The following is a 25,368-nucleotide window of genomic DNA, read 5'->3' on the forward strand; positions in this document are numbered from 1 at the left end:
TAGTATTACAAATGAAGTTCTCCATTTTGTGTTATCACCTTATCCTATTTATATTCAGTTTCTTTTATGATACCTGTCTCTATTTCCTTAAAGTTAATTTTTGATGCTTCTCTAGCTCTTTCCACTCGTACTAGAAGAGAACTATACAGTCACCCACATATTAAAAAAAAAAAAAAAAAACCCACACCAAACTAAACAAAAATCTAAAAGTTCAAGCCATCTTCTCTCACCTAGTCCCAAAACCTTTCACCTTAAAGTAAAAAAGACACGCTATTTTGAAGAAATTTTGCTGTCTGGAAATCCCACGTGTCTTTATATTTCTTTGAAAGAGCTCTTACTAAGTTCCTTTCTCAGAGAAAAAAATAAAAACATTATTTCTTTATCCTGAAATCTAGCTTCAACAAGCAACTCTTTTCTTAAAAGTCTCCTGTCCTCAGCTACTGTGATCAGTCATTATTTCTTTCTCACCTAACTATTCTCTCCATGGATTTTGTTATTTATTATTTTTTCATCCCACATTTATTTCAGTGTATTTATTCAATCCATAAATGCATATGAAACTGCCATTTATATACCGCTACCCTGAAAATGTGTCTTGGTAAGCTGGAACAGTTTCTTCAAAATAATAGGACTTTTCTTGCTGACACATCCTTGTAGACAGATAGTCATAATGTAAATTTAGCATAATGAGCAATGTTTTAAACAACTCCACCCTCATTAATGACTTTCATTTCTTGTGCCATGAGTAACATCTTCACTTTTGTCTTCACTTCAATTTTTTTTGTTAATACCAAATCTGTATATCTGTATTCCAGCTAATCTCTCTCTAAGACATTTCCTCATCAGAATAAGCACCCATCCTCTTTCACCTGTACAAATTAATGTGCAAACATCCAACTATAAACTTCTAGGGACTGTCTGCTCTGTGGAAAGCACTAGGGCCTAGTCCACTTCTGGAATTCTAGGAATTACTATAATAAAAATAAAACCACAAATCAGCAATGCAATTCCCAGTTCACTGCTGCTACCCTAGATCTACATGTGTAGAAAGAAAACTGGACTTAGAGATTTATAAAATACATGTGCAAAAAGAGAAAGATTTATTTACCTTTTCCATGGGTAACATCCACAGTCCATGTACAATTCAGTGAATTTGGATACAGATCAGGATAACCAGGGGATAAAATTGTTCCACTAGGTCCTCTAACATCTCCACCACATAAAGCTAGAAATAACAAAGAAAATAATAATAATAATAATAAAAAATAATATAAAACAGATGAGAGAAAATGCCCCCCCCCAAAAAAAAAAAACAACTTTTTTTAAACTTCTGCCTTTAAAACTACTTAAAAATAGTTGGTCAAAATATTTGCAATTGCACAAATAACCACAACCTGTTTTCACACAACATGAAAAGAAATATAGTCAATGAATAAGTAACACATTATAATAGATACTAAGAAAATTAAAAACAACTTCCTTTGCTCTGTTTTCACATTTTCTTGAGACTCTGTGAAAGTCAAAAGTTCAGCAGGAAGATGAAGGCAGAAGAAGAGAGGGAGCCAAACAGTGTCCAGAAACTAAGGCCGGAGAGTTAAAATAGTGTAGAGTGTATCTCCTACTGAAGAATTACTGGCTGAAAATATTATTGCAGGGAATCATGACATGCTTTCTCGTATCTAATTACTGGATATGCAGCCATATCTATAATCAAAGTGATAATGATAATTGCAAACATATGTCTTTCTGTAGTATCAACAGTGACTTTTTAAAAGTAATCAGTAACTGAGCATTATAAAACTTGAATTACAGCTTGAATTAATAAAAAATACAAGAACTAAATCATTACAACATTGCAATAAATATCTTCACAATTCACCGTTGCATTTTAATGGTGAATTTTCCATTCTAAAACTTCTGAAATACAAAATTAATTGAGTAATTTTTAGTAAAGAAGAGGCTCTTACATGTTAGAATTATCTTTTACCAACAATATTGATTAAAACTCACTACCAAGCAAAGTTTGCATCAGAGTTCTCTGAATATGTAGCGTGACCAGCAGGTTGAAGGAGGTGATCCTGCCCCTCTGCTCTGCTCTCATGAGACCTCACTTGGAGTATTGTGTGCAGTTCTGGTGTCTTCAACACAAAAGTAACATGGAACTGCTGGAACAAGTCCAGAGGAGGGCCACAAGGATGATCAGGGGGCTGGAGCACCTCCCATGTGAAGACAGGCTGAAAAAGTTGGCGCAGTTCAGCCTGGAGAAGAGTAGGCTGTGCGGAGACCTCATAGCAGCCTTCCAGTATCTGAAGGGGGCCTATAAGGATGCTGCGGAGGGACTCTTCATTAGGGACTGTAGTGATAGGACAAGGGGTAATGGGTTCAAACTTAAAACAGGGGAAGTTTAGATTGGACATATGGAAGAAATTCTTTACTGTAAGGGTGGTGAGGCACTGGAATAGGTTGGCCAGGGAAGTTGTGAATGCTCCATCCCTGGGGGTGTTCAAGGCCAGGCTGGACAGAGCCTTGGGTGGGATGGTTTAATGTGAGGTGTCCCTGCCCATGGCAGGTGGGTTGGAACTAGATGATCTTAAGGTCCTTTCCAACCCTAACTATTCTATGATTCTATGAATCTATGAACATAGATTATCTCGGAAGGGCATATATTTCTTTTTATTTTTCTTAGACTAATTGCATGCATTACTAAAATTACTTTGTAGAAACAGGTGATCTTTAAGGTCCCTTCCAACCCCTGAACATATATTCCAGGATACAAAAAAAACCCAGTAAACTATATTACTACTATGAGACTTAAGCGAAATAATATAGTCTGTTTTAGGAAACTTGATTGCAGTTCTTCCCATGAGCAGCTCTTCCAAAGTAATTAACACAAACTCTCCCTTCTCAGCCTTAAGTAGTCAAGTTCTCAACCAGCATCCTTTAAGAATTTTCACTGGTGCCAACTGTAGTTTCTCTGAGCCTGCACCCTAACCTCAGCCAGTATTCAGCACTCCATAAAGTTTTCTCTTTAGCACATGCTGAAGCTGCAGAAGGACAGCTGGGGAGATAGGCAAAGAGCAGTTACTTGTCTGCAATTCCAGCTGATATAACTACCAATCCCACTTCCCCTTGTTATATAAGCTGTTGCTCACCTATTGCTAGTGTCTGTACTTCCTAGCCTGCTGCTGCACCAATGAAGATGTCTCACCAGCATGAGCTGGTTAACCCTGCTTCTACTTCTGTAACATCAGCAGCAGCTACCAATATAGCACTCTACATTATCCATTATAAATGTGGGAGAAGTTTGGCCTTTCAGTTTACAAAGAATGCTCAAACAACATCTTCATATTTCTTCAGAAGAAAGGTGTTGTGAGTAATTTGTTACATCATGACATTTATTCTACTCTATCTTGATCTATGTTCTACTTATGATAATTTATGCTAAAAGCAAATCATGAAAGTGGTACCTGTCTTTGCTTTTGCTACCAGTGCTGTTTATTTGACAATGGAAATGTTGACCAGTCATAGTTTTTTGCTTGTAGAAGTACATTCAAAACTGATGTGAGAACAAGCCATACAGTAAATTGAGACAATATTCAGAGTGCACCTTCTGTCTTACCCTGTACCTAAGCAGACATTTGTCTCAAGAAAACACAGGCATTTTTCAGACATTTCAGTAGCACTGCGAAATGTTTTCATAGAAGTCAGTAACTTTTCATAATGAGGTTACTGCAACGCATGGCATCACTATCTTTAGGGCACTGAATAAAAAGTACGTATTAAATTATAGTTTTCTTATAAAGCAGAAATGGAACTTCATCGTATACTAGGATGAAGCTCACCCTATTTTGCCTAGCTAAATTTGTTTGATTGTTATAATTAATCACATTTATGTTTTAAACATGTATATTTGTCTTGTTAGCCCCATTATTTCTTTGTGTATGCTGCTTTTCCTACAAACTTTCTAATATTTCTGGCCTAGCTGTAAACCAAAAATTTGCAGATCCAGTAACACATGCTAAAATAGGGCATTCTAGGAATACAACTGCCCAATCTTGTAACTGTTGACACAGGGAAATAACCTTCCATCATACTAATTTTCCTCCTTACTTCTTTGATACAGACAATGAGGTTAGTTAATCACTGTCTATTTACCACCTGATCTTGTCACATTTAGGTATTCTTGAGGGCCATGACAGCATGTTATTGGATCTTCTGATGGTACTACCTACTTTGCCCATACCTTAGGTCAGCCCTATTAAATAAGAAAATGCAATCAGTTTTTATAATCATGGGAAACAGTCCAAACAAATAATGTATTTTGCAGTGAGTGTATGGAAAACCTTTCAGGAATGCAAATGGTGACAAAAATCCTTGTCACACCATCTCATCAGGCACTCAGAGTAACTCTATGAAGGCTAGCAGATGGCAAAAAAAAGCATCAAGGGACTAGCATTTAAAAAAAACAAAGCCAAGTTGACAAATCTGAAATAAAAAATGTGCACTGGCCCTGATAAGATGACAAAGAGCCCAAGCATATAATATCACTACTAGTATCTGACTCTGTTTCAGAGCGCAAAGGAAAACAGAAACACAAAAATAAAACCAGCAAAAGATAAAGTCTCCACATTTTTCCAGATTCTATAAGAAGCCTTTCTTTCACTTTATCTGATTATACAGAGATGGTAGCTAGGAGAGACTAAAAAGTAGAATGAATACATAAGCAAATAACTGAAGCACTACCTTGGTGTTCTAATGTGGAAAATGGAATATTGCATTGTTAACACGCTAATAATTTGTTTGTTATGAAAGAAGACATGCTTATTTTTCCCCCTCCACTAATATGTTTTCAGAATAGTGAGAAACAAAACAACGAAAAAAGAGAACAAAAATAAAAAGAATGATATATAGAAGTAGCTGTATGAAATACAGATAGGTATGTGGATGTATAGTTTTAAGTATATCTACAGCACTGTGGGGATCAGAAATGATATGACAATTTAAAAAGCAGGTTCTAGATAGCTCTAAATTAAGATTAAAATTTAATAGTGGAGTGCAGTGGCTAAGTCAGTTGTCTAGGTGAAATAAATTCTTACAGTGTTGGGTTAAGTACTTACACTTCCTTTTGTTGTAAAAGGTTGTAACTGTGCTTGTTTCGCTCAGTGACGTATCACTCATAAAGAGTGACAGCAAGAAATCCTAGCTTAGAAAACAGCCCTGCATAGTTGGAAAATAGTTTTGGACCAATTTTAGAACCTTGATTTAGGCTACTCACATGTGTCTCAGCGGGAGATATGAAATAGAACAGTAGTAATGAAAGCATTTGACTTGTGTCATTCATAAAACTATAAAGTTCCATTTAAGGCCATATTTCATGCTACTATAAAACTGTTACAGAAAATCAATGTTCCAATACTAGAAATAGTCTCATAATTTATAGCTTAAATTTATTCATGGTAAATTTTTACCCATTTGTTCTTCTGCTTAACCGTCTTTATGCTCTTTTCCCTCTTGGGGACTCATGCTGGATGGCTGGAAAAGCACATTAGTATCTCTAACTGAATCAGTTATATGAGACAGGTTTTCTTTATGTACATATGTAAAGATATATGTTTCACATCCATGACCCCTGCATTAACAGTCCCAGGTACTTGCCTGTTTGTCACTCTTGTGCTACACATATTTCTAGGACACTCCACATTAGATTGTGACATTTTTGTTCACAGGTGAGGGGTTTCTTTTCTCTCCTATTTTTTTTTTTTACATATATATGTCCTCTGTTTATATTTTATTGCAGAAGTCAGTCTGTCTTATCTCTTCCTGCGGAGGCCAGCCTACATAGCTTAGCTTAAAACTTTCACAGAAAAGCCTGTTGCCTCTTAAATTTTGCTTTTTATACCATGAAATAAAATCCAGCAACCCTTAATTGCGTTCTCTGTCACGAGGTCTTTGAATATGGATTACTATCTATTTAAAGATTATTTAGTTTGATATAACACAAACTAGTCTCAGAATTATGAAGGGTATATCAATAATACAAAGTTATCAAGAAAACTGGATGTGAAAAGGGGATTACCATATGCAAGAAGGACAGAAAACTATCAAGAGACTGTATTTGTTAGTAAAGCAAAATAAAACAATACAGATATATATAAATGTATATATCCATGTATGTCTCCACATAATGTTTACTAACAACACGGTAAAAAAAAACCCGTATTGTTGTCCCTGTTTACCCAGACTAAAAATGTTGATATCTGTGCAATTAACGTTTTCCACATTTTCAAATTATAGCACCTATGTATAAAGATTTTTCAAGAGACTGGCCATAGGTCACTAACCACCACTCAGAAACAAACATACAATGATGTATTTCATAATTCAAAAGAGAAAATACATATTAGAACAAAAGCTTTCAGAAAAAAAAACAACCTACTTTTTTAGCAAGATCAGCTTGCTTCAACTACAAATAATTAAAAACTGTATTTCAAAAGTGATAGGAAGAAAACACACACATTTATAACTGATTAGTAAAATTAATAATTTTACAAATGGTTTCAAACATCAAGAAAGACAAAATATGCTAGTTCTGAAAGAAACAAGGAGTAAAAAGCAGATAAAGCTGTAAAACACAGATGCGTTTGTGTATATACACATCTAATTATATCTACATCTAAATACAAGTGTATATATGTGCATGAAGACAGACATGCCACATTACATTAATTTGCTTAATTAACTCTAACTTCCAACTAAAAACCTAACTCTGAAGTTATTTTCACTTACTGTATAATTTGATAATAAAAATATAAATAGTTAAAAATTGTTGAAACAGTGGGTTAGCATTTGAATCTTCTATAATGTTCTTCATAGATTAAGAAACTTCAGCATGTCTTCTCCAACTACAGAAGTTGTAATGTGTCTTAAAATGGGATGCAGCCAAGTAGTAACAATATGGACAGCATATTATTATAATCAGGTTCCAGAAAGAAACCTTAGACTTGAGTTACATTACACAAAAGACTAACTTAGTAGAAACTAATGTAGCCTAGCTTACTCACAGCATAAACTTTATTGACCTGTAAAAGTTTAAGGGCAGGCCTGCTGCTTCCAGGGAGACCAACACAAAATGGCTTCCCAGGGTCTCCGCTGCTGATCCAGTGAGATCTGAGCTGTGGGCACATATGGTCACGCAACCCCCATGGGCTCAGGACCAACCTTCCTGCCCCTGCACCCGCCACCATATTGGTGGGACAAGAGCTGTGCAGAGGGAACACTCCTGGGCTCTGGCCTGTGGGGGTAAGCGTTTGTAGGCTTTGGTATGGGCAGGTGTACCTGCCACATATTTTCCCTGGAAATGGTCCTCGTAGTATTGCACAAGTCATATTTGCCAATTCATTTGCATATCTAGGTGCTTTCAATTTAAACAATAAATGCTTTCCATCTTGATTGAACATTTTTCTTGTTATTTATTAATTTTCTTTGGTAAATAAAGACCAAGTGAAATGACTATATTTATTTTTAATTCAAATAATGAATAATAATTATTGTATATTAGGACTGAATTTGATGTTATGCTGAAGGGAATAAAAAGTACTTTACAGTCTTAATTATGTATCTAACTTTTACATTTATTTTCCTGTCATTTTTAATTGGATTAATACAATATTTTATATATTGGGTAGAATAGTTTTTTCTCACATGTATTCAAAGCTTAAAAGCAAAATTCTATTTTAAAATTCAAGTAGGAAGGGCAGGATAAGGCAAAATTTTGTCTTATTTCTTAAGCACTGAGATAAGGTCAGAGTCAAGAAGCTCAGGGCTGTCAAGATAGATAAGTATGCAATGAATCATATTTAGATGTTAGCTAGGAATAATACAAATGGAATACAAGTAGTATTTTCTAAGCAAAGGTCAAAATAATTGATTTTCATTTTCTCAAGCATGACTGTTTTTGAAGGCCTGTACATACTCCAATTTGAAAAGAACGGTAGTTATTTATTTCCATGTGTGTCTTCCTAGGTAATGTTGCATGTGTATGGTAGTGACCAAACCACATCTTTAGATGAACTATTTCAAAATAAATTAATGTACATGGTAGTACCAACCATTTTTCTCTGGTCTGTGTGAATAAAAAAGCTGTTTATCCATGAAGCAAAGAAGAACAAATAATGGCAGAAGTATAGGCCTTGATCAGTGCCACCTCTTTTGAAAAGAAATAAAAAATTATTTCGCCAAGACAACTATTCAGAAAGTTGCCATACTTTACAACAGTAAAGTATTTTTTACAGTATCTTCTTAACAGTCTACAGACTAACTCATTTGCTGAAGAAAGACTCATAGTTTGAAAAAGATCACTGGGTTTACTTTTTATTCTTTGAAGAAGTCTTAATATTATGGTTGTATAACTTTTTTTAACATACTGGAGTTGTCTTGAAAACTGTAAAGCAGTTCAAGGAATGTATATATTCAAGCAGATTTCACCACAGTGAAAGGATGAGAGATAATGGATGTAACTGAAGATGGGAAATACTCACTAGATGTTCAAAATGTATTGCATGGCCAAACAATGCTCAGGGAATAAATGGAATCTTCCTCCTTGGACATAAAGCTCAGTTGTGCAGAATCATGAACAACCTGAGCTAACATGCAGATTAGACCCATTTTGGGGGGGTATGGGTTTGGACTAGATGACATTCTGAGGTTCCTTTCAGCTGTAACTGTTTGAAAATATTTTCCATAAATATTTAGAGAACAGAAATAGATTCTACTATCCTCAAAAGTCAGCGCTCTATTTCCCACTCGCCCAAGAAATGCTGTGCTACACTTCTGTAAATATGGAACTGTGTTTGCTTATGTATGTATACACACACAAACAGAGAATACATATGTGCACTAACAAAATAGTGTGCACACCTTATCTGTATAGATACACACAAAAAAGAAAACTAATTACTTTTGAATGAATTACACAGCCTATCATAATTGCCCCCTCAGACCAGAATTTAAGGAAGGAAAACAGTTTGCTTGTTCACTTTCATATAATCATTCTCAGTATTGTCTAAATGTTCCTGCAGGTAATGAAGTGTGAATTCTCTGATACACTTTTTTTGATGCTTATAGAATCATAGAATAGTTAGGGTTGGAAAGGACCTCAAGATCATCTAGTTCCAACCCCCCTCCCATGGGCAGGGACACCTCACACTAAACCATCCCACACAAGGCTTCATCCAACCTGGCCTTGAACACCGCCAGGGTTGGAGCACTCACAACCTCCATGGGCAACCCATTCCAGTGTCTCACCACCCTAACAGGAAAGAATTTCCTCCTTATATCCAATTTAAACTTCCCCTGTTTAAGTTTGAACCTGTTACCCCTTGTCCTGTCACAGAATCACACAGAATCACAGAATCCCAAGGGTTGGAAGGGACCTAAAAAGATCATCTAGTCCAACCCCCCTGCAAGAGCAGGGTAACCTACAGTACATCACACTACAGTCCCTGACAAAGAGTCCCTTCCCAGCATCCCTATAGGCCCCCTTCAGGTACTGGAAGGATGCTATTAGGTCCCCACACAGCCTTCTCTTCTCCAGGCTGAACAGCCCCAACTTCCTCAGCCTATCTTCATACGGGAGGTGCTCCAGTCCCCTGATCATCCTCGTGGCCCTCCTCTGCACTTGTTCCAGCAGTTCCATGTCCTTTTTATGTTGAGGACACCAGAACTGCACACAGTACTCCAGGTGAGGTCTCACAAGAGCAGAGTAGAGGGGCAGGATCACCTCCTTCGACCTGCTGGTCACGCTCCTTTTGATGCAGCCCAGGATACGGTTGGCTTTCTGGGCTGCGAGCGCACACTGCAGCTGGCTCATGTTCATTTTCTCGTCGACCAACACCCCCAAGTCCTTCTCTGCAGGGCCGCTCTGAATCTCTTCTTTGCCCAGTCTGTAGCTGTGCCTGGGATTGCTCCGACCCAGGTGTAGGACCTTGCACTTGTCGTGGTTGAACTTCATAAGGTTGGCATCAGCCCACCTCACAACCGTGTCAAGGTCCCTCTGGATGGCATCCCTTCCCTCCAGCATATCAACCGGAACACACAGCTTGGTGTCATCGGCAAACTTGCTGAGGGCGCACTCAATCCCACTGTCCATGTCAGCGACAAAAATGTTAAACAAGACCGGTCACAACACTGATCCCTGAGGGACACCACTCGTTACCGGTCTCCAGCCGGACATCGAGCCATTGACCACAACTATTTGTGTGCGGCCATCCAGCCAGTTCTTTATCCACTGAGTGGTCCATCCATCAAATTCATATCTCTCCAATTTAGAGAGAAGGATGTCGTGTGGGACACGGTCAAATGCTTTGCACAAGTCCAGGTAGATGACATCAACTGCTCTACCCTTATCCATCAATTCTGTAGCCCCATCATAGAAGGCCACCAAATTGGTCAGGCAGGATTTACCCTTACTGAAGCCATGCTGGCTGTCACCAAGCACCTTGTTGTTCTTCATGTGCCTTAGCATGCTGTCCAGGAGAATGTGCTCCAAGAGTTTACCAGGCACAGAGGTGAGACTGACTGGCCTGTAATTCCCCGGGTCTTCCATTTTCCCCTTCTTGAAAATGGGGGTTATATTTCCCTTTTTCCAGTCGTCTGGAACTTCACCTGACTGCCATGATTTTTCAAATACGATGGCCAGTGGCTTAGCAACTTAATTCGCCAGCTCCTTCAGGATCCGCGGATGGATTCCATCAGGTCCCACGGACTTGTGTGCGTTCAGATTTTGAAGATGGTCTCGAACCAGATCCTATTCTACAGTGGGCCCAAGGTCTTCATTCTCACAGTCCCTGCATCTACCTTCTAAGAACTGGGTGGTGCAGTCAGAGCCTTTGCCAGTGAAGACCGAGGCAAAGAAGTCATTCAGAACCTCAGCCTTCTCCAAATCCTGCGTAGCCAGCTCTCCCGAAAGCTTCCTCAGGGGGCCTATGTTGTCCCTAGTCTGTTTTTTGTTTGCTACGTACCTGTAGAATCCCTTCCTATTATCCTTAACATCCCTGGCTAGGTTTAATTCTAATTGGGCCTTAGCCTTCCTAACCTGGTCCCTACCTTCCCGGACAACATCCTTGTACTCTACCCAGGCTGCCTGTCCTTGCTTCCATTTTTTATAAGCCTCTTTTTTCCTTTGAATTTTCCTCAGCAGCTCCTTATCCATCCAAGGAGGTCTTCTGGCCCTCCTGCTGCACTTCCTTCTAGTATCTCCGTAATATCCAAACCTCATGAAATAGAAACAGTTCTTCCTCAAAGTAGATGGTGTTGATTGCAATTCTATTCTAAGAAGTCTAAATTTTTTCCACCTCCTCCTCCAAAACACTAGTTGTCATAATCTGTCTGCACCATTATCATGATCTATCTGCATATCACTACATGATGTAATTATCAAAAAGACTTATAATTATCAGAAAGAACAATCAAGAAAGAACTTTGCTCCTCAGAAACTGACAGAATAATACAATGAATGGGCAGGAACAATGACCAGCGAGTTTACTAATGCCACAATTATTGCCCTGGGTTTGGCTGGGATAGAATTAATTATCTCCCTAGAAACTGGTACAGTTCTGTGTTTTGGCTTTAGTCTAAGAATAGTGCTGATAACACACCGATGTTTTAGTTGTTGCACAGTAGTGCTTATCCTGATCACAGAATCATAGAATAGTTAGGGTTGTGTCCTGGGTTCAGCAGTAGCAGTCATTTTTTCTCCTTCTTGGTAGCTGGTGCAGTGCTGTAGTTTTGACTTTAAGCCTGGGAACAAAGCTGCTAACACCAATGTTTATAGCTGCTGCTCAGTAATGTTTACTCTGACCGAGGACTTTCTAAGTCTCGTGCTCTGGCATGGAGGAGGGGAAGCTGGGAGGAAAACAGAGACAGGATACCTGACCCAAACTAACCGAAGAGGTATCCCATACCACAGCACATCATGTCCACTATATAAACTGGGGGGCAGTTACCCGGAAGGGCTAGATCACTGCTCAGGTCGGGCTGGGTATCAGTCAGCGGGTGGTGAGCAATTGTATCCCTTCCGTGTTATTTCCCTTATTATTATTATTGGCGATAGCAGTAGTGGTTTTGTGTTATACCTTAGTTACTGGACTGTTCTTATCCCAACCTGTGGGAGTTACATTCTTTTGATTCTCCTAACCATCCCTCCAGGAGTGGGGGGGAGGGGGGGGAAGGGTGTGGGGAACGGGGTGAGCAAACGGCTGTGTAGTTCTTGTTGCCAGCTGGGCTTAAAAATTATAGTTCTTTAAAAAAAAAAAAAAAAAAAAAGGGAAGAAAATCTCCCTGGCAGAGCATGAGACTCAGAAAGACCTTGGTCAGAGTAAACATTACTGAGCAGCAACTAAAAACACTGGTATTATCAGCGCTGTTCCCAGGCTGAAAGTCAAAAACACAGCACAGCACCAGGTACTAAGAAGGAGAAAAATGACTGCTATTGCTGAAACCTAGGCCAGGTTGGACAGGACCTTAAGATCCTCTAGTTCCAACCCGCCTGCCATGGGCAGGGACACCTCACATTAAACCATCCCACCCAAGGCTCTGTCCAACTTGGCCTTGAACACCCCCAGGGATGGAGCATTCACAACTTCCCTGGCCAACCCATTCCAGCGCCTCACCACCCTTACAGTAAAGAACTTCTTCCTTATATCCAATCTAAACTTCCCTGTTTAAGTTTTAACCCGTTACCCCTTGTCCTACCACTACAGTCCATCCCCAGCATCCCTATAGCCGCTCTTCAGATACTGAAAGGCTGCTAGGAGGTCTCCATGCAGCCTTCTCTTCTCCAGGCTGAACAGCCTGAACTCTCTCAGCCTATCTTCATACGGGAGGTGCTCCAGTCCCCTGATCATCCTCATGGCCCTCCTCTGGACTCTTTCTAACAGTTCCATGTCCTTTTCATGTTGAGGACACCAGAACTGCACACAGTACTCCAGGTGAGGTCTCACTAGAGCAGAGTAGAGGGGCAGGATCACCTCCTTCAACCTTATGGTCACGCTCCTTTTGATGCAGCCCAGGATACCAAGGACTTTTCAGTCTCATGCTCTGCCAGTGACGAGGGGCACAAGAAGCTGGGAGGGAGCACAGACAGGACACCTTACCCAAATTAGACAAAGGGGTATTCTACACCACAGCACATCACGCCCAGTATCTAAACTGTGTAAAGTGGGGGCAGTTACCCAAAAGGGACTGTCTGCTGCTCAGGTCATGTACTGGTCAGTGGGTAGTGAGCACTGTATTGTGCATCACTTGTGTTGGTTTTAGTTTGCTTCTCTCTCCCACTCCCCCTTTTAGTTTTAGGTTCTCCCCCCTTGTTACCTCCCTTATAATCATTATTATTACTAGTAGAAGTACTATATTGTACTTTAGTTATTAAACTGTTCTTATCTAGACCCGTTGGGTTTATATTCTTGTGATTCTCCTCCCCATCCTACCCAGGGGATAGAAGGGGAAATGGAGGAAAGGTGAGCAAGCAGCTGCAGGGTGCTGGGTTTAACCCACAACAAATATAGAAACCCATACTTGCAGTTTATGGAAATAAAAGCTCATTTAGCAAATGTCCTTTTTTCCCTGGGGGTGCAAAGACTCTGGATACTATTTAAAAACATTCCACCAGAGAAGAAATTCAGCAATGAAATTGAAATTAGTTCAACCATAAACTGATTAAATTTACTAGAATAAATGTACTCTATAATAACTTTAGAATGTATTTATTCAATGGACAATTGCCATTTAGCAGTGTGCTCTGGAGAAAAAAAAAAAACATCTCATTTACTTCATGAGTTGCATGCTAGCTCAGCATCTTAAGGAAGGAATTTATCACAATACGCAAGTTTATTTCACAGCAGAGCACGGTATTCATGGGGAGCGTGTTAATACTGTTTAGTTTAGATTGTTACCATCTAGTGACTGTCACCATAAACACATCTTATGTTTATGGCCTATTCAGCAAAATACAGTCCCTTGACTGTGAGCTGTGGGAATCCTACAATTCTTCATTCAAAAACCTGACTGAGAAGCAGAATCCTCTAGGAAATGGGCTTGCTGAATGAAAGTGCCATTTTCAGGAAAGTGATTGACTATTTACGCCCCTTTCTACCACCACAAATTTTGAGTTTCATCATATACTGACATGCTCAACCTACTGAAATATAAAACCAAAGCATTTGAGAACTAAATACCCCTTTAGAATTATGTGGGTACATTATTCCTGGTAACACTTTTATCATCAGAAAAGTGTTTACCATGCTCAAAGGAAAAAAAAATATTTTGAGAGGAAAACATCTCAAACATACAACTTAATTAACATTACAATATAAATTCTTAAAATTGAATATAATTGATATCACCCTAACTAGGAAAGCAGATTAAAATAAACAATTTTGATAATAAGAGATTACTAAATCTATTAGGTAATTTTTCTAACAGACTTTTTTTAATGATACGATGGAGACTCCAAAATATATGACATCTTACTTTATGCCATTTTTGTCTGGTTTAACAATCGTAAGCTTAATCATCATGCATAATGATGCCATAATTAATTCCTACAGTGATTCATGGATGTCAAGTTCTGTTAACAACCTATGAACATGGTGATCAATACAAAAACAAGACAAAATGCTGGTTTTGGGTATCTATAAATAAAACACATCTCATATTTCATATGTCAGCACACCTGTGTCCGTAAATGGATACCCAGCCACAAATTTGTAGCTTGCAATCTGTGTTTTACAAGCAGATATACAGTAACCTTGCATACTGCTAGCTAACTGGCGATCAGGTCATGGTAACATACATTCATATAGATGTATCTTCAATAATTTCTTGATTTAAAGACATATATCATTTTCTACTTTTATTAATATCTCATCACACAAAGAGATTCCTCTACTTTTTTTTTTCCCATCAATAAAGATATTACAAGCTTCAAAGTTTAATTCTTTTTGACTAATATTAGTTTAGCAAAATGTGTGTATTTTAAGGCGCTTTGTATTAATACATTCATCCTTACCATCACAAGTTGGGAGTGGGTGACTCCACCAGTGATTTTTTTCACATAGCAAAGGCTCCTCATGACTCAGCCTATAACCTGGATCACAACTAAATGACACAGTGGAACCTATAGAGAAGTCATGTCCGTAACGACGTCCATGCACTGGTATGCCAGGATCCAAGCAGGAGTAAGTATTAACTGTTACACCTAGATTTAAAAAACAATGACAAATTAAAAAGTCAAATAAAGTTACACATTTTTAAAATTATTATTAATTTAAATAATTCACTGTGCTGTGAGTGGGGGTGAAGGGTTCATTATGACACATTTTCAGTGAATTAACCTTGTGCTTTATTTCTCTGTCACCATTATAAGACATTGTCAATAATGAATTGCATCCTGCCACTGTTGCAGAGAAAAACATAACTTACAGGATACTTAGTTTGATCCTACCTTAGTAACATTAAGTGATTTTGTCCCTGATGCTGATGTCAAAGACTTTGATCATCACACAAGATTCTGATTTCTAGCCTTAATTTTTTTCTGACCAAACTTTGTTACCCTGGCTAAACTGCTTTCCCTTTCTTATGAAATTTATTCTTGAAATATTTACATTGATCAATTATTTACATTAAAAAATTTTCATATCTAATGTTATTTGAATGTGAGATATTGAGAAGATAATAGGAGAAGAGAGTAAAAAGTAGTGGACTTGATAAGAATTTTAATGCGTACTAAAAAACTAAACCTTTTAGATTTTTTTTTCCTAGTGAGTTTAACTTCATTATGAAAGAGTCAGGGAAAAGCAAAGAAAGAAGCAAAAAACTTTAGGAATATTACTGAAGCTAGCAAATTAGAAGTAGTATTCAATGTAACAATTCTTATGTGTTATTCCTCTTATTCCTACAGAAAAGCCATAAAATATCTGTCCTCACACATAAATTAGGTGTGGAAATAAATAATTACCATGGAAAATAAGTATGTATAAAAAAACTTAAACTTCAATAGGATATTTTAAAATAGCAATGCTGAATAGGGGACCATTATTCACTACTGTTTTCCAGAAAAGGGCATTGAACTGCACTGGAAAACAACAAACCAGTAAGAATTAAACAAAAATATATGCAGAACAAATCACATAAAAATGGTGATATGGCCCCTAAAAAACCATAAGAAAGCAACTGATTATTGCTATATATTGATATATACCAAAATAAAGCTTGATTTTCACCTCATTAGTGTAAACTACATTTCCCATTACCTTCAGGTAGAGCTTCAGGTACATCAATTGGGACAGTAATTTAGTTATTTGTTTAGATTTTCATAATCTTTCTGATATCACAGTTTTACACACACACACAAATGTATAAAATACAAGAATACAAAGACATAAAAGCAACATCCAGAAGAAAGATATGTTTCCCATTCCTACCTTCTGATTCTTAAATCATGGATCAGTACAGCAATGACATTAAATTGTAAGTGAAATTACCGGTCATGCCTTTTGCAGTTTAACATCACTAAATCTTTCTCTGTCTGAAAATTAATATGAATTTACCAAGACAACACCTGTGCACCTTTAGTTATTTATGACTAGGATAGGCATTGATGGGGAAATCAAATAATATAATTCAGAATGACCTACTTTCATAGTGAATCTTGAATCCATTGTTAGAACGACTGTTGTCAGTTGTAAATAAAAGATAAATGAAATTGCTACTGCTAAACAGGAATTGTGGGACTTGTGTACCATTGTAGGATCCCAAGAGTGGAGATAATAAATTTGGCCCATCATGAACTTCCAAAACATCATAATTGAGTTCTGTCTGAAATCTGGAATTGAAGAAAAACACAGAGGTACAAATATAAGGACTGGTTGAAACAAATTCAGTAAACTCATACAAAGTAAGCTATATTTTTAAACCATGCTTTTCCTGATCATATTCTTTTAATTATTTCTCTACATATTTATTTTACAATATAAATATAGTAGTATTAATTATCCTATAAAATAATACAATAACCAAATTTTAGGTTAGTGACTTAGAAAGATAAGAAATGATTTTAAACTCCTTGAGCTGTTTTGTATTGCAGGAAACAAAAGCCAGACATATTTTGTTAGGAAAGATTAATATTACTTGCATATAGTATTTTGTAATAGAAATGGATTTTTCTTTCAGGAAAAATTAAGTCAACTATATAGAGCATATATTGATGCATTCTTTTATTATAACCTTTCCATTTAGCACAAATATCATCAAGTTACTTTATATTATAAAAGAATCATGATCTGAGTGCCTACTCTTAAAATCATTCATAAGCAGGGATAGAAGTCCTTAAGTCTGCTCTGAGACTCCAGTGTCTTTGTGACACTTGAGGCTTAGTCCAAAGTAGTGGGAGAAGTTACAGAAAAAAAAAGTCCTATTTAGAAAGCCCTACAAAGCAAAATGGCTATTTAGAGACAGCATATGTGCTGTCTATTTCTAGGAAAAGCTGAGTGTGACAGTGCCGCTCATTATCTCCTTGCTTGTCTTGATTTAGATGCCATCAGCAATCCCAAACACCTGTTTGGTATTTGTGGCTTCTTTCTTTCTTGCTATGACAGACTTTATATCAGTCATACTGCTTTAATGGACTCTCTGATGGATTATCGAAAACCCCTTTCAGAATTAAGAAGGAACAATTAACAGCAGGATCCTACAAGGAGCCTACAGCTATTCCTAATTCTCTCTCTGATTCACTTAGATGCCTAATTCGGCTTTCTGAAATCCATTCAAGGAACTGCATGACTAATGCCAATGTTCTGTGGTACTCTATGTTCCAGTATTTATGTCCCATGAGCCTGAGCCTAACAATCTAAAGGAGACTGGTGAAATCCAAATTAAACCTCCAAACCATGTTTTCTTTTATTTATGTCCCGCTGCCATGAAATAACACAGAAATAAAGAAGGAGTTACAGAAATTAAACAGGATAAACCTAGAAGCAGAACTGTAGTTGTTTTTTTTTTCTAGTTCCCATATGAACCAACATTATGTTGCTAAAAAGCTACAAGCATTTGTTTTTTTTGCCACTAATACATACAAAACACAATTGATCTTGGAAACAGACTATTTAGTCTTGCTCTGCTTTCTTAGCTCCCTTATCAAAAGCATACTTGGAACAGAAAGCGTAAAAAGGCATTGACCCCATGAATGTAAAGCAACTATTAGGCCACTCAAGGCATGATGAAATGAAGCTGAGTCTCCAAAGTCATAGCAGAAATCTTCTTATTGCTCAAAGCTGACATACAATACCACAAACAACAGCTAAATAAGGAGATGGGGGGGGGGGGGGGGGAGGGAAATAATGGTCAGTTTTTTAGTGAGACAAGCTGAAGGCGTGATTATGTACCTGATTATGGCTCAGAAAACTGGTCAATTTACAATTACTTTATGAGGCTGATGTGTTTTGATTTTTTTTTTTTCTTTACTTGAATACTTTCATCTTGATGCTTAATTTACCTGTTTACCTATCACCTGGTTATTCCCCAGTGTTAGAGAACTGTCATGTCTGTAGGAAACCGAATAATTTGTGCTCATGTGAGACTAGTCCAGTGTTCTTTCCTACTTAACTAGCCACCTTTCTTAAATTAACCTGGATGACTTTATTGCTATGTGAGGTCTATTCTTATGGTGGACTCACAAAAAAACAATTCAAGCAGAAAGGAGCGAAACAAGCTTTAACACAGTAGATGACACACATTTTTAAATCTTATTTGAACAGATAAAGCTGTTTTAATATTTACAACATGCATCTTTGTTTCTTAAAGACAACCTATCAGCTCAGTGCAGTGTCAGGATATGAGTAGAATATCCTGCTGCACAGTGTATACGTATTAGTCAAATGTGACTAGTACTCCAATCAGTAGTTTGCTGATTAAGATCACTAGCATTTAAATACTCATAATTAGGCTTCATGATAAACACTTCATTACAATGAAGAGTAGCACCTGCATTTCTCACTTCTATAATTTCAATTCAGCCTAAGAAGCTACTGATTTGTAACAAAAGTCAAACAAATTATCATAGCTACAAAAGGAATAAATCATTTAAAGTATGCATGCCTGATCATAATTCAGAACATGAAAAAGTTATTATGAAACCTCTGAAAGCACTCTGCAGAAAATGTGTGTTAGTAAGACCTGTACCCTTCCTCTTAGAAAATCCAAAAAGAAAGAATGTAAAGATTCTAGACATGTACTGTAAATGTTTTACCCTCACTGCGAAATTAAAATAATCTTTCAAATAACCACACATACTGTGCCAGTCTTGTTATTTGCATCAAGAAAAGCTAGAAAAAAAAGTTTCTTTTTGTTTTTCAGAACAACAGTTAAATGTAAAGAAGTGGGCAAAATATGACAGGTTGGTTTTAATCATATAAGAAAACCCTTTGGCTATAGTTTCTAAAGTATATATTTCAACACAATTAAACTCCTGTCTTAAAGTCCAGCAGCAGATTTGCAAACAGAAGGAGCAGAACAAGGACAGTCAGAATGAGTGTAAAGAAGAAGGTAATGTGCCTCAGAATGTAAATTTTAATTACGTGAAAAAATTATTTTTAATAATACGAACTAAATAAAGCTATTAACATTAGTAGTTTACAAAAGGTTTTCTTTCAGTATGCAAGAAAGAGTTTTTTCATTATTTGGTTTACGTCACAACTTTTGCTTTACATCCAAACATCTAATTATATTTCTGTGAACTTCTATACATGTATTTTTTACATGTACTCCTGCACTGAAACAAATAAGCATACACACAGCTATATGTAAAGGGCCTCTCTTAGACTGATGCATCTGAGCAATATGCATATTAATCCAATTTTTAGCAAGTGACAAGAATGTCAAAAATAAGCAGCAATGGAAAAAGAAGTGTTATAATGTCATAATGAGACCAGGTTATAGGGAGGCCAGGAGCTTTCTCTGTGATCTGAAGAGACCACATCCTGTTCTTATTGCTCTTACCTACAAGAGTAATGGAGGTCGAGCAATTTTATGACAGGGTGTTAATGCATTACAAACAAGAAATTGTAAACAAGAGCCTGTCAGATATAATAAAACTCAGATGTAAAGGAAGAAAATCCAGTTGGCACAAAATTCTGCTAATAAAAAGGTAAGTACTTTTCACTTTGAAATAACTGTCCATATCAACTGGGTAGCTGAAAACAAAATGCTGAATTAAAAAATAAATTATTTGAAATTAAATCTTTCTTTTCAAAATCTTGAGTTAATGAAAGTGCCAACATTCCTATTTTTAATTTTGATTTACAAGTCAATAGAGAAAACTAATAATTTTCTTTTAATTTTTAAATAACATGAGTTTGATTAATTTCTGCAAAAAAGTTACTCATTTCGCTTTTGTATTTTAATTCGCGGAAATCTGCTAAAGCTTCCTTTTAAGCTGATTTTCGGCACTAATGATTTTAGAAGACTAGCTTTCATTACCTGTTAAGGGTAGGAAACACCAACGAAGTATCCCTATTGCTTGTCCTCTGTATATAATGTTATGTGAACACTTTTTTATAGTGTAAGTTGTAGTACTAGAAAAAAGTGTTAAACTTATCACCATGAGAATTTTTCCCTATGAGAAGACGGTAATTTTCATACCCTGCTAAAAACAACTTTTGAACTGTATTCAAATGAAGTGGTATCTTCTGCGTTAAGTGTGATCAGGAAAGTCAAAAATATGTTGCATAAACACCAACTGAAAAGTACTTGCATGATATTTGTGCGCTATAACTTTGATCATCAAAGGCCCTTTTTGTTAATGGGATCATCATAAAACTTTATTATTTGCAAGTAAAAAGAATCTAAAACATCCTTGAAAATACATAGCACGTAGCATTTTTCTAATTACACTTTCTGTTTCTATTTTTCTTAAAGACCTCAATGTCTTGCTACCATGAGAAATTTAAGGTCCTCAGCACATTACAATCCTTGGAATCAGGAAAGTTCCCAAGTAACAGGCAGTTAATGCAGGAAAAGTGGAATCCCACAGTAATTTGGGGAAAATGTCACTCCATCCTGAGAGCACAGTCCTTTCACAAGAAAAGATCAGCTGATTTGATAATTAAATGGTGGATAAAAATATGAATGCATTCAATTCAGTTTTCCTAGTTGATTCAGATTTTCAGAGTTGAAGATTTCATGGGTTTGAGAGAAAAAAACACTTCGTAAATGTAATTCATCATAGAAACATGGTTACAAGCAAACGAAACATGCTGATCTTTAAAAACAAACAAAATTTTTTACTGGGCCAGACAAGCTAAAATATATGCAAGAGGGCAGGAATTTCAAAAGCTTTTCAATGCATCAAATTAGAAATTACAACGAAGATAAAATTTATGCTCTGAAGGCACTGAAGGTCTTTTGGAAAATCCTACCTGATAATACAACTACTTTATTTTAGAGTACAAATGAATGTTTTGACAAAGCTAATAAACTTCTGCTTCCGGGTAAATACTGGAAAATATTAAATAAGAAAAACATTAGCCAAGACCTTTCAAATGTAATTTTGATAGAGTGTCCTGGTTCAGCTTCTATCACCCACTCACAATTCAAGGAATCCTTATAATACCCTGGCCAGCCTGGAGAAAGGATTACTCCACTGGGAGATGAAAAATGCCCACCACACGGAGCTAAAAATGAAACAAAGAGAAATTTATAATAAAACACACTTACATTTAATACACAATTATCACTTTCAATATAGTACATCTACAAGAAACTAATTAAAAAAAATAAAGTTGCAGGAAGATGCAACAAAGCTTCAAAGCTGACAGACTCTGTGGGGTCCAGAAGTGTATGAAGACAACAGAATTAAAACCTTAAACAGATAAACTGTTCAGTCAAGTTTTTGCTACTGTATTCTTAAAGGTACAATCTAATTTCCTGTAAGAAAGGCTATATAACAAAACATAGTATTCAAAAAGTGACATTATTTCTGCTTGTAATTGTGAACAGACAGATTTTAAAAACTTGTAAAATTTCAGCTGAGTATCAAGCTAGAAACTACTGACACTTTATTTTAACATAACTCCACTGTCATGCCACACACATTTAGCTTGTCAAGTTGGCAGTTCAAATTCCTAATTCATGAAAAAGACATACTTTCCATTCTTACAAGATTACTTGATATTTTTGAAGCATTTGGCAAATAGATATTAAATACCGTAGAAATATAAATCTGTAAGCAGAACTACTAAAATTCCATGCAGTTTTTACCTCCAAGATAGTGAGTAAATATAAGCTGGCAAAACTGTGCTAAAATATAATTGGAACCAAATTGTTGGTAATCATATTTTAAGTTTTTCAGTGGTTTAATGACGCATTAATAATCAGGAATAATCTCCACAGCTGTAGATATTGCAATGATGAAGAGCATTTCTTTGAGATCAATCCTTAAACAGTTGAACAAAATCTGGTACAGAGTGAGGGAAGTTTCCATTAGCTAATCAGTGTCAAGACAGTTAGCTACAGGGCAAAGACAGATTCTCAAAAGTAATAATCATTTTTGACTGATGCTGATTTTGGCTCTGGAGATTGCTCGTCTTCCTTCTTACTGGTGGGAAGAGCAAGAACAGTAAGACCAGTGCTGCTAAAGGACAGACCTTTTTTAGGTTTAAGTCTTGCAAAGCTCTGTGCAGGTTTTCATTTCATGCATGAATGCAAACCCACTACATCTAATGGATTTATATGCGTATGCAAAGTCAGTGAATGTGTAATCAGACTTCTGTGAGATTGACTTCTCAGTGATATGGATGGGTAAAGAAAAGACCATAGGGGAGCTTGCCATGTTTTTGTTTATTTGATTTCAATAGGAGATTGCTATTCCTTACGTAAATTAATTCACAGAATTAGCTTGAATTCTAGACATCTAAGAAATGCAGTAATTCTATCACTGGAAGTATTAACATTTTAAAAAGAGGAAACAAATCATGTTTTTCCAGCAATTTAAAATGTCTAGGACATCTTACAAATTTAATGAATAGTCAGTATGGCAAATTGAACACATATTGTTTAGCACAAGCATAAAAATGCTCAAAAGACCATACCCATATATCTTTCTATACATGCATTATGCATACATATAGATATATATATATGAAAATACTAAACATACATACATAGACAAATACATGTCTCCTTCATCCACGGGAGACAAGAAAGAAAAGCAACTGATCTCTGAATATACTGTCCTCTAGAAGATTAAAATATATTTTACTTGAGTTACAATGTCAAATAACTAATTTCAAATCCTTAATTCTGGGAAAAAATAATTTGTGAAATACTTGACTCAAAACTAAACTTTTTCAGTCACTGAAGTTCTTGCAAACTGCTGTCCTTTAGTGAATCCAGCTACTTCAGTAAAAATGGTTTCAAGTACGGACATTTAGTAAGTAGTTTTTTAAAATTATTATTACTTATTTTAACTACAATGAACAACCTAGAATCTGAAGTATAGAAGGGGCACTTAGGAGTAAAAAAAAAAAGATAAATAAATAAAATCTTTTTCACAGTTGCTCTAACTTGCATGAGTAAGTATCACTTGCAACCTTATGAAGAGACCTAATCAAGCCTTCTTTGATGAAAATAAATATGATAAGCATCTATTAAGCTGTTACGCCTTTTCAAAAGGAAAAAGAAAGTTAAGAAAAAAATAATTGTGTTAGCTGATTTTCACTAACTACCATAACAGCATAAATATGTGAAGCCTTATTTAGGATAATGGATTATACTTTAGAACCTATGAAATGCGAACTATATGTTATTTATTTTCTGCAACAAAGATGCTTTTCATGATAGCAACAAAGCAGTATTTAGAAGGAAAGCATTACATACAGCAGGCACTTAAGTTGGTGACCACAGCTTTGTATGATCAGCAATCTACAATTTCTTTAACTTCAGGAAAATGAAACCTGCAGAATGCATGGAGTATTCAATTAAAACTTTACATTAAAACTTTACATTTCACAGCCCAGAAAGCCAACTATACTCTGGGCTGCATCAAAAGGAGCGTGACCAGCAGGTCGAAGGAGATGATCCTGCCCCTCTACTCTGTTCTCGTGAGACCTCACCTGGAGTATTGTGCGCAGTTCTGGTGTCCTCAACATAAAAAGGACATGGAACTGCTGGAACAAGTCCAGAGGAGGGCCACGAGGATGATCAGGGGACTGGAGCACCTCCCGTATGAAGACAGGCTGAGGCAGTTGGGGCTGTTCAGCCTGGAGAAGAGAAGGCTGCTTGGAGACCTCCTAGCAGCCTTCCAGTATCTGAAGAGGGGCTATAGGGATGCTGGGGAGGGACTATTCGTTAGGGACTGTAGTAATAGGACAAGGGGTAACGGATTAAAACTTAAACAGTGGAAGTTTAGATTAGATATAAGGAAGAAGTTCTTTACTGTAACGTTGGTGAGGCACTGGAATGGGTTGGCCAGGGAAGTTGTGAGTGCTCCATCCCTGGCAGTGTTCAAGGCCAGGTTGGACAGAGCCTTGGGTGACATGGTTTAGTAGTGAGGTGTCCCTGCCCACGGCAGGGGGGTGGAACTAGATGATCTTAAGGTCCGTTCCAACCCTAGCTGTCATATGATTCTATGATTCTATGATTAAAATTCTTTCTTCTGTTCCCAAAATTCTATTTTTATCAGACATATTTATATGTCTACATATATTTCAGTGTCTTACACAAGCAGGCAGAAGCAAAATTCATTGCTTCCCCAAAATGTCAGCCATGAGAAGTAGGTAGCAACTTTTGTGGACAGTGCTAAATTATACAAAGCAGCAAGTAAAACTGAACCATCTACGTCACTCTCTTTTCCATTGCCATCTGTTATGTGGTACAGATGTTCACTGATGCAACCTGCATGAGAACAAAGATTTATTTGCCAGAGTTCTCAACAACACAGTATCAAGCACTGGATATCCCTTATAGCAGATGAAACCTTAACAAAACTAATGACTTTTCCTCTGTTATAAGAAAGAAGAATTGAACTAACTGGATAAGTGGACTTTCCAGGCTCAGCTTAAGAAGGTTACCAAGCAAGAGTCTTACATCTCATTTTATTTCCTCATTTAGAAAATTATGTTTTTCAGGGTATTCAAAACTTTTATTCTTTTGCAGCTCTATTTCCACAAAACGTTCTGGCCATATCGATTCCACTCGTGGAGTGAGGACACAGTATTCTGGAGAGCAGAACTTTTTAACACTACTGAGATATAAAAGGTATCATTGATAAGATTCTAGGTTACAAACTATTTTAGAATGTGTTAGGATAGGGTGCCTTGG

General features: G+C 36.8%; 1 protein-coding gene across 3 annotated transcripts in view; it reads right to left on the bottom strand.

Moving 5' to 3' along the window:
- The window catches only part of CSMD3 (CUB and Sushi multiple domains 3), a 614,489-nt gene that overhangs the window by 236,482 nt on the left and 352,639 nt on the right, over positions 1 to 25,368 (bottom strand). For all 3 annotated transcript variants that reach the window (XM_065668828.1, XM_065668827.1, XM_065668826.1), the window contains 4 exons: positions 21,584 to 21,722; positions 16,692 to 16,879; positions 15,065 to 15,253; positions 1,109 to 1,225 (listed from right to left, as the gene is read on the bottom strand). In XM_065668828.1, coding sequence (XP_065524900.1) covers positions 1,109 to 1,225; positions 15,065 to 15,253; positions 16,692 to 16,879; positions 21,584 to 21,722 — 633 coding nt within the window. The remainder of the gene's footprint in view (positions 1 to 1,108; positions 1,226 to 15,064; positions 15,254 to 16,691; positions 16,880 to 21,583; positions 21,723 to 25,368) is intronic.

This window comes from Lathamus discolor, chromosome 2, assembly GCF_037157495.1.
Source record: "Lathamus discolor isolate bLatDis1 chromosome 2, bLatDis1.hap1, whole genome shotgun sequence".
Taxonomy (NCBI): Eukaryota; Metazoa; Chordata; class Aves; order Psittaciformes; family Psittacidae; genus Lathamus; species Lathamus discolor.